The sequence below is a fragment of the Chiloscyllium plagiosum genome, chromosome 18 (genome assembly GCF_004010195.1).
Source record: "Chiloscyllium plagiosum isolate BGI_BamShark_2017 chromosome 18, ASM401019v2, whole genome shotgun sequence".
Taxonomy (NCBI): Eukaryota; Metazoa; Chordata; class Chondrichthyes; order Orectolobiformes; family Hemiscylliidae; genus Chiloscyllium; species Chiloscyllium plagiosum.
In genome coordinates, this window is record NC_057727.1 from 32,465,436 (window position 1) to 32,476,024 (window position 10,589).

General features: G+C 41.4%; 1 protein-coding gene across 1 annotated transcript in view; it reads left to right on the forward strand.

Annotated features, from left to right (window-relative positions):
- appl1 (adaptor protein, phosphotyrosine interaction, PH domain and leucine zipper containing 1) overlaps positions 1-10,589 on the forward strand; it is a 61,821-nt gene that overhangs the window by 20,789 nt on the left and 30,443 nt on the right. The window contains exons 7-10 of the mRNA XM_043708116.1: positions 4,986-5,044; positions 5,293-5,439; positions 8,034-8,116; positions 9,151-9,309. Coding sequence (XP_043564051.1) covers positions 4,986-5,044; positions 5,293-5,439; positions 8,034-8,116; positions 9,151-9,309 — 448 coding nt within the window. The remainder of the gene's footprint in view (positions 1-4,985; positions 5,045-5,292; positions 5,440-8,033; positions 8,117-9,150; positions 9,310-10,589) is intronic.

Sequence of the window (10,589 nt, forward strand, 5' to 3'; positions counted from 1 at the left end):
TCTGAGACTGGGGTCTTGCATCTAAATAAAGGATACTATGGTGGCATGAAGTGTGAATTGGTTATGATAAATTGTGGAATGCTATTTAAAGGGAAGATGGTGACTCGGCAATGGCAAACAATTGTCCATTCCTGTCTGGCACAGAAATAAAATAGGAAAAGTGACCACCAGGGATATTAGGGATAGTATTAGATCCAAGGAACAGGCATACAAATTGGCCAAGTAAAGCAGCAGCTGAAGATTTGGAACTGTTTAGATTTCTAGGAAAAAGTGAGAATTGCATTGAAGTAGATGTCTGTGTTGAGCCGGTTGCTGGAAATGGAGAGGTCCAGGAGGGGGAGGGAGGTGTCTGAGATGGTCTAGATGAACTTGAGGTCAGGGTGGAAGGTGTTCGCGAAGTTGATGAACTGATCAACCTCCTTGTGGGAGCAAGAGGTGGTGCTAATCCAGTCATTGAGATAGTGGAGGAAAAGGTGGGGAATGGTGCTGATGTAGCTGCGGAAGATGGACTGTTCCATGTACCCTTTGAAGAGGCAGGCATAGCTGGTGCCCATGCAGGTGTCCATGACTACCCTTTTGTTCAGGAGGAAGTGGGAAGATTCAAAGAAAAAATTATTGAGGGTGAGGACCAGTTCAGCCAATTGAATGAGTGTGTCGGTGGAAGGGTATGGGTTGGGTCAGCGGGAGAGGAAGGAACAGAGGACTTGGAGGCCTTCATCATGGCGGATGGATGTGTATGGGGACTGGGTGTCCATGGTGACGATATTGCATTGGGGGCTGGGGAATTCAAAGTCATGGAGGACTTGGAGGGCGTGGGTGGTGTCTCGAATGTATGTGGGGAGATCCTGGACCAGGGTGGACAGGACACTGTCAAGTATGTGGAAATAGGTTTGGTGGGGCCGGAGCAGGCTGAGACGATGGGTCAACCAGGGCAGTCAGGATTGTGAATTTTGGGTGAGAGGTAGATCCGGGCGGAGTGGGATTCCCAGACTGAGATTGGAGGCTGTTGGTGGGAGATCCCCCGAGGTGATGAGGTTGTGTATGGTCTAGGAGATGATAATTTGGTGATGTGAAGTAGATGTCCGTGTTGAGTCAGTCGCTGAAGATGGAGATAGAGATGTCCAGGAAAGGGAGGGAGGTGTCTGAGATGATCCAGGTAAACTTGAGGTCAGGATGGAAGGTGACTTGCGCCCACACCTCTCCCTGCATCTCCATCCAAGGCCCCAAAGGATCCTTCCACATCCGACAGAGATTTTCCTGCACCTCCACTCAAGTCATCTGCTGTGTCTGTTTCTCTCAATGTGATCTCCTCTACATTGGGGAGACAGGATGCCAACTTGCAGAACGTTTCAAAGAACATCTCTGGGACACATGCATTAAATAACCCCATTGCCCTGTGATGGAATACTTTAACTCCCCTTCCCACTCCGCCAAGGACATGCAAGTCCTGGGCCGTCTCCACTGTCAAATTCTAGCCATCGGATGCCTGGAGGAAAAAAGCCTTGTCTTCCGCCTTGGGGCTGTCCAACCACATGGGATCAATGTCGATTTCATCAGTTTCCTCATCACCCCTTCCCCCGACTTATCCCAGATCCAACCCTCCCAACTCGGCACCACCCTCTTGAACTGTCCAATGTCCATCTTCTTTCCCACCTATCTGCTTCATCCTCTGCTCAGACCTATCACTATCTCACCCCCACCCCCCATCTTTATCTACCTATCACATTCCTAGCTACCTCCCTAGCCCACCCCTCTCCCATTTATGTCTCAGCCCCTGTGGGCAACCTGCCCATTCCTGATGAAGTGCTTATGCTCAAAATGTTGACTCTACCTCAGGTGCAATCTGGCTAGCTGTGCTTTACCAGCACCACATTTTTGAGCTGCTTCGATTTCAGTAAAGGTGAACAAAAGAATTGAATAAGAGAGGGAAAATAGAATGGAAGAAGTGAAGAAAGTGAAGTCGCAGACCCATCCCAACGTGGTGGTCTTGACTCCGTGTGGAAGTTGTCTTCGGTTTCCAGCTCATCCAGGAGTGGCAGTCTCAGCCTGGCATGACAGTCTCCTTTAGCAGAGGCTTCTGGCCTAGTATTCCAGCAGCCTGACGTGGCAGTCTTGTACTGGTATGGGAATCTGTCCCAGGATGGCATTCTTGTCCCGGTTGCTGGTATGGGTATTCCATCATTCCTTAATCGACTTTTCCTGGACCCAGGAGCCATTAACTGAACTGTGATTAACTTTGTCTTAATTTTACTTATTTTTCATTGTTATGTATGACTTATGTCATTGATGTAGGTGCTGTGGTGGGGCGATTTTATTAAACTTTTCACTGTATTTTTCGTGGAAAACTACATGTGACAATAAATTTCTGTTTTATTTTATTCTATACTTTATGGAGCTCCTGACCAGTCATGTGTTGTCTGTAAACTTGGAGATATTTTCTAGTCCTCTGATCTAAATCATTAATATATATTGTGAATGTCTGGGATCCCAAGCATTTATCCCTGTATACACCACTAGTGACTTCTTGCTACTTGAGGCAAAAAAAATGTATTTTTTGTTTCCTGTCTGTTAACCAGCCCTCTATCCATATCAGTACATTACCTAATCCTTTAATTTTACATGTTAACCTTTTACATGGCACTTATCAGAAGCCTTCTGGAAGTCCAAGTAAACCGCATCTAGTTTCCCTCCAGCAGCTCTACCAGATACATCCTCAAGAATTCCACTAGATTTGTCATATATCGTTTTCCCCCTCCTAAATCCATGCTGATTCTGTCAGATCCTGTCACTATTTGGCTCTAGCATTTTCCTCACTAATGATGTCAGGCTAACTAGTCTATAATTCCCTGATTTGTCTCTGCCTCCTTTTTTTCCAAATAGTGGGGTTACATTAGCCACCCTCCAAATCATAAGAGGTGTTCCACAGTCTGTAGAATCTTGAAAGATGACCAATAGTATCTGCTATCATGCTCCAGTTTCCTCCCATAGTCCAAAGATGTGCATGTTAGGTGAATTGGCCAGGCTAAATTGCCCATAATGTTAGGTGCATTAGTCAGGGGTAAATACAAAGTAGGGGAATGGGTCTGTGTGGGTTACTGTTCGGAGGGTCGGTGTGGACTTGTTGGGGCAAGGGGCCTGTTTCCATACTGTAGGGAATCAAATCTAATCTAATCTAATCTAATTGATCTCTGAGGAGGCTGCAGAACTGCTTCAGTGTGATTTGGACAAATTGTTTGAGTGGTCAGGTGCATGGCACATGGAGTATAATGTGCATAGATATGTGATTTGCTCTGAATGATAAATCGGGAAGAAAGGTTTGCAATGAAATCTGGGTGTGCTCATACACCAGTCGCTAAAAGTAAACATGCAGGTGCTGCAGGCAATGGAGAAGGGAAGTGGTATGTTGGCTTTCATTGTGAGAGGGTATGAGTAGAGAAGCAGTAGTAATGGGACCACACCTTGAGCAATATGTGCAGTTTTGATCTCTTATCTGAGGAGGGATATTCTTGCTATGGGTGGAGTGCAATAGAGATGTACCAATTGATTCCTAGGCAGGATTGAACTTGGAAGAGAGATGGGGTTGGTTAGGACTATATTCACTGGAGTTGAGATTGTGTTGCTGGAAAAGCACAGCAGGTCAGGCAGCATCTGAGGAGCAGGAAAATCGATGTCTCAGACCGGAGCACTTCATCAGGAATGAGGCTGGAGCCTCTGAGTGGAGAGATAAATGGGAGGGGAGGGGAGGTTGAGGAGAAGGAAGCTGAGAATCCAGTCGATGGATCAAATACCTTCTCCCCAGCCCCACCCCCCCTCCCATTTATCTTTCCAGCCTCATTCCTGATGAAGGGCTCCAGCCGGAACGTAGATTTTCCTGCTCCTCAGATTCTGCCTGACTTGCTGTGCTTTTCCAGCAACACACTCTCAACTCTGATTTCCAGCACCTGCAGACCTCACTGTCTCCTATATTCACTGGAATTAAGAAGAATAACAGGAATCTCATAGAAACCTAAAAAAATCCTAACAGGATTAGATAATGGAAATGTAGGAATGATGTTTCTGATGACTGGGTGTAAAAAACCAGGGTTCACAGTTTGAGGATATGGGGTAGGCCATTTCGGACAGAGATGAGGAATTTCTTCACCCAGAGAATGATGACTGTGTGGAATTATCTGCCACGTTGAGCGGTTGCAGTCAAAACATTGAATATATTCAAGAAGGAGTTAGGCATTGGTATGGGGGAAAAAGCAGGAACAGAAGAATGTGTTTGATCATTAGCCATGATCATTTCAATGACAGAGCAGGCCTGAAGGGCTATATTACCTATTCTTGTTCCAACTTTCCATGTTTTGGTATAGTTTTAATTTCTAGCAAGTTTTATCATCCACGTTAGACCAATTTTTGTGTTAACTCACCAGTGGACTGCTCAACTTCAGTTCAATAAGTGATTCAAACTTCTTGATTTAGAGCCCATTAAATAATGTTTTCTTTGTAGTATTTCAATAATGTTTATATCGCAAGTTGATGGGAATTTTGTACTTTATGTAGAGTGACTCCATTCAAGGTGATTGACATTCTAAGCATACTTCTCACTCATTGTTGGAATAATATGGAACAAATTGGATTCTAGGAAAATCAAATTTTTGGACAATCCCAGAAAAACCAGGTTGATCATCCTGGTGTCACTATAGGTCTTTGTTACAGGGCAACCTCGATTATTCGAACAACACGGGTGGGGAGTATTTTGTTCGGATAATCAAATGTTTGGATAACACAGTTTACCCAAGCATCGGGACTTTGAAATCTTGTTCAGATAATCTGAAATTCGGATAATCGAGTTTTCCCTATATATAGCCTCTAATGTAATTCTTGATTGAAACATTAAACAGTACGAGACTTTAACTTTTTTTAAAAGGCCCATTTATTGGGTTTAAATGTAACTAAACATTTGAAACCAATGTATATTGATTTGTTTGTTTGTTCCACAGATCTTGACATGGCTATTAACAAATACAGTAGACTATCCAAGCGGAAGGAAAATGATAAGGTTTGAGCACTATCTTTGGTTTTCAGTTCCTTAAAGAAAGAAAGCATACTTTTCTTTGCTGCATTATTTATAGCAGGCACTTTTCATATTTTTTGGACAACAAAGAGGATAGTATAGTTGGTGAAGCCTGACCATACTGACTGTAGTGCAATTGAAATAGCATGGTTAATAGAATTCAGTTTGCGCTATGTAAATGCTTTAAAAGTTTGAAAATCAAATGAGTTTTTAAAAATCTTCTTTCCAAACAGATAAAACTAGAGGCAACTGAAGATCTGTACACATCTAGAAAGAAGCAGCATCAGACCATGATGCACTATTTTTGTGCACTGAACACATTACAGTACAAGAAAAAGATTGCACTGCTAGAACCTCTCCTGGGTTATATGCAAGCTCAGGTCTGTTGGCGCAACACATTGTTTTAAATTCTTTTCAGAATTATTCTGTTAAAGTTGTAAACTTTCTAAGTAAAATACTATGGTTTCTCTTAATGCAGTTAAGGAGAAAATTAGCTTCAGTCTTTGCAGCAGCACTGTGGCTGTAGAGATTAATGGAAGGGTTTCAAGGAAGTGACTCACAATTACTACCTCAGAAACCATAAGGGATGGGCAACAAACGCTGGACCTAGCGTTACCCATATCTCACTAAAATAATGAAAAGTAATATTTGTGCCTTTTGTAGCCAACTATCACATTTGAGTGCATCGAGGTTAGGTATAAAATAAGACAAGTTTAAGCTCCTTTACAGTACCAACAGCAATCCTTAGTTGCTGACTCAAAATTACAAATTTTACTATAATACTCGTGGCTAGATTTAAGTCTTTGTGAAACTTGCCAAAGTCATCCTTACTGACATCTGGACACTGGTGCCAAAATTGGGAGAGCTGTCTCACAGACTAGTCAAGCAACAGACTCTCACTTAAATACTATATCCCAGGCAACAATATCTCCACCCTTTGACATGTTCAGTTCCAGCAGCAGGAAAGACCCAGCAGAGTTGCAGACAATTGAGGGGAGTTGCCCTGGGCATCATGGAGTTTTCAAAGTTGACTCTGGACCCCATGAGGTCCCCAGCCAATGGATTTGGCTGATATCAAAAAGTAGCTGAAGGAACTGGGTAACGCAAAGCTATAGTTCCTGACAAAAAATGGCAATAATATGGAGACTTGTGTGCTCCAGAATTTTCTGTGTCTTTAGCCAAGCTATTCCAGTATAGCCACAACATTGGTATCTACATGACAAGTGGAAAATTAACCAGGTATGTCCGGTATGCAAAAAGCGAGACAACTCCAACCTGGTCAACTAATGATGGAAGGGATTTATCAGCAGTGCTGTGAAAGTAGCACTTGCTATGCAATAATCTGCTTACTGACACTCAGTTTGGATTCCACTAGGCTCAATCAGCTCCTGACCTCATTACAGTCTTGGTTCAAACATGGATAAAGAATTGAATTCTAGAATTGAAGTAAGAGTGACTGCACTTGACAACAAGTCTACATTTGACCAAGTGTGGCATCAAGGAACCCGAGCAAAACTCGTCAATGGAAATCAGGGAGCAAACTTTATGTTGGCTGGACTTATGGGGAGGCAGTGGCCTTGTGGCATTATTGATTCAGTATTTATCCAGCAACTCAGCTAATGTTCTGGGGACTTGAGTTCAAATCCCAGCATGGTAGTTGGTGGAATTTGAATTCAATAAAGGAATCTGGAATTAATGGTCTAATAGTGACCATTGTTGATTGTCAGAAAAACCCATCTGGTTCACTAACTTTCTTTTAGCAAAGGAAATCTGTCATCCTTACCAGGTCTGGCCCCCACATGACTCCAGATCCATAGAAATGTGGTTGACTCTTAATCAAAACTGGACTCTAGGTAGTCAGAGATGAGCAATAAATACTAGTGTGACTGGTGATGTCCAAATCCTATGAGTGAATGAAAATAGTCTCATCACAAAGGAAATAGTGTTTGTTAGTCATCTCAGCCTCAGGACATCTCTGCAGGTGTTCTTTAGGTTGGTATCTAAGGCCCAACCATCTTTAGCTGCTTGAATTAATGATCTTCCCTTCATCAAAAAAGATCATAAATGTGGATGCACGAGGTTCACCATCATTCCTGAGTCCTCAGATATTGAATCAGTACATGTCCAGATGCATCTACAGGCTTGGGTTGAACTGTGGCACAAATATTACTTTCCACTTAAGTGCCAGACAATGACCATTTCCAATAAGAGACAATCTATTCATCACCCCTTTGATACTCAATGCTTTTAGTTTCACCAAATCTCCCACCAGTCGGGTTACCATTGACCAGAAACTGAACTGGACTAGCCATGTAAATAACTGTGGTTGTAGGAGCAGGTCAGAGGCTATGAATTCTGTAGAAACTGTTCAGTCTGTACAAGACACAAGTCTGGAGTGCAGTGTAATTGATCCATTTGTCAGGATGAGCGTTGCTCCAACAACACTCAAGAAATTTGACATCATCCAGGACAGAGCAGCCTGTTTGATTAGCGCTGCAAACCACAAACATTCACTCCTCCACCATTGATGCTCAGTCACAGCAGTACGCACCATTTACAAGATGCATTGCAGAAATTCACCATGATTCAGCACTTTCCAAACCCACAATCATTACCATCCAGAAGAAGGGCAGAGAACATGAAAATCCCATCACCTGCAACGTTCTCTTAAAGCCACTCACTATTCTGACTTGGAAGTGCGTTGCTGTTTCTTCAGTGATGTTGGGTTAAAGCCCTTACACTTTACATCCCCAACCCCTACCCCTTACCAACAGCATTTTGGGTGTATCTTGACCAAATGAACCAGTGCAGTTCAAGAAAGCAGCTTACCACCATTTTTTCAAAGGCAATGGGTTATGCGGGTAAAAATGCTGGCCCAGTCAGCCAGAGCTGCATTCTCATGAATGAATGAAAAAAATACAAATCTATGTCTGGAGTGTTTTCCACAGGCATACTAATAATTTGTGTATTTCAGATAAACTTCTTTAAGATGGGTTCTGAACACATGGTTCAACAGTTGGAAGAATTTCTGACAAATATTGGTGCCAGTGTGCAGGGGTAAGTTAAAATTACCTTATAATTGCTCTTGTTACAAGTTATATTCCTCCTTCAACTCAATCAATCTTTATATTTTCTTTATCCTTTCCAGCAGGTAATTAAAGTTCTATTTGAGCTAATAAAAAGGGGGTTATATTAATTCAGCTTTGTGTTTGCAGTATGAAAATAAGAATGAAAGGATAAAATTTGTAGTAAGGGGAGACAACGGCTTAGTGGTGTTATCACTGAGTTGCTAATCCAGAATCCCAGGTACGATGGATGCTGGAATTTGAATTCAGTAAAAATCTGGAATGACGATGATGCTAATAATTCTAAAAATGACTATGAATCCAGTGCCAATTGGGGAAGAGCCCGTCTGGTTCACTAATGTTACCTGGACTGGCTTACATATAATCCCAGACCCACAGCAATATGGCTGACTCTTAACTGCTCTCTGAACAATTCAGGATGGACAATAAATACTGGCCTAGCTGACGATGCCCATGATTGAATAAGAGTTAAATTAGCAATGCTGATTAATACTGCACTGAGATCATTGATCCATTCTGTCAGCTGTGGTTCACTAGTCAATGACCCATTTGTGGATTGGTCTAGATTGTGATTATCTTGACTTTCAAAAACACTATTGAGGTATATGCATTAATAGTCTGTTGATGTCCTTCATACACCAATGATGCATAAAGAAAGAGGAAAACCCAATTTTGCTTTCCCTGGATCTGGAAAAAGTAACTGCATCTGGATATTTGTAATGCTATCTGATTCAGATAATTCCACATTTGAAACATGGTTGAGCAATTTATTTCCAGAAAACTTGTAACAATTATCTTGACATACAGAACTGAATCCTAATCTAAGGTAAAATTTGATTTGCGTAGTGCCCTGGGTCTTATTTCAGATAGGACTACTATAAATAGTAACGTGATATGCATTATTGCATATAATTTTAATAAGCGATATTAGATAGTATAGGTTAAAACACCAATGGTTAAAATATTATTGAAACAATAATATCAGCTTATTTGTCTATGTTCTAGTGTCCGGAGGGAAATGGAGACTGAAGTGGAAACCATGCATCAGACCATTCAGGATCTGGAAGTAGCCAGTGATTCATTGTATCTACCTGATCCAGATACCAAAATATTCAATATCAACAGAAACCTAACCAGAAAAACTGGTTACATGAATACAAGAAAGTAAGGGTCAAGCATTGTCATGGAAATGTTTCCTTAGATTCTCAAGTATCATTGATTGCAATGTGTGAAGTTATTATCCATATACATGATGTGAAATTACAGTAAGAAACTATGCCCATTTCATGGGTAGCAAGTTGAACGGAGGTGACTTCATTTTAAGCAAACAGAAGGTATTGATATTTCCAGCAAGCAAATCTTTGTCCCGGGTGAAAATAACTTTGAACCATAGAAAAACATAAAAACAGCCATTTTACTCATAGATTTTGTGCCAGGGCTTTTTCTTTCTTGCTTTTTCCTTGAGCCTGCAAGTCAAATTTAACTTTTAAGTTATTTACAGTATATATTTTTCAACAATAACCTTTATTCCTAAATAGTTGTTGATTCTGTTTTTATTTGGTCAGATATTCTAAGTCCTTTGCGTTTTGTTAATGTAGAATGATACAGCACAGGAAGAGGCCCTTTGGCCAAATCATGTTGTCGTTTTGAACTAATCCAATCTGCCCAGATATGGTCCACCTCCCTGTCTGTTTATATATTTGTTCAACTGCTTCTTAAATGTTACTGTTGTATTTGCTTCTACCACTTCCCCTACCAGCCTTTGTAAAGAGGAACTTTCTTCAAACATTTCCTTCTAAGCTTTCCCTCTCACTCTTTAAACCTATGCCCCTGTGACATGTCCGCTCTGGGAAAAAGACTTTTGATAATCCACTTTACTCATGCCTGTCACAATTCACTTTACCTGTGTGTCTCTCTCCCCACCCCCCACCCGCCCATTTATTTACATTTTACCTTTCATTGCACCTTTCACTCACTCCTTGAGTCTCCACTTTCGATGTTTCTTCTCATTGTTCTCACATCTCTAAATGCATTCCCATTATGCAATTTATCATTTTCGATGGTGTTAGTCCTGTCTTTCTTGGATGAATGTGTTCATTGAATTTGAATGTTGTAATCTGTTCTCCGTGTGTTACATTGTGAGGAATAGAATACATACTATGCTTTTGCACAAAGCACTTGATTAGGCATAACATAGTAACATAGAGAATTGAACTTGGTCTCCATAATGTACAGTCAGTTCTGTTATAATGTCGTTTATTCCAAGTGATAACAATGACTGCAGATGCTGGAAACCAGAGTCTAGATTAGAGTGGTGCTGGAAAAGGGCAGCATCCAAGGAGCAGTAAAATCGACATTTTGGGAAAAAGCCCTTCATCAGGAATACAGACAGACAGCCTGAAGGATGGAGAGATAAGTGAGAGGAGAGTGGGGGTGGGGAGTAA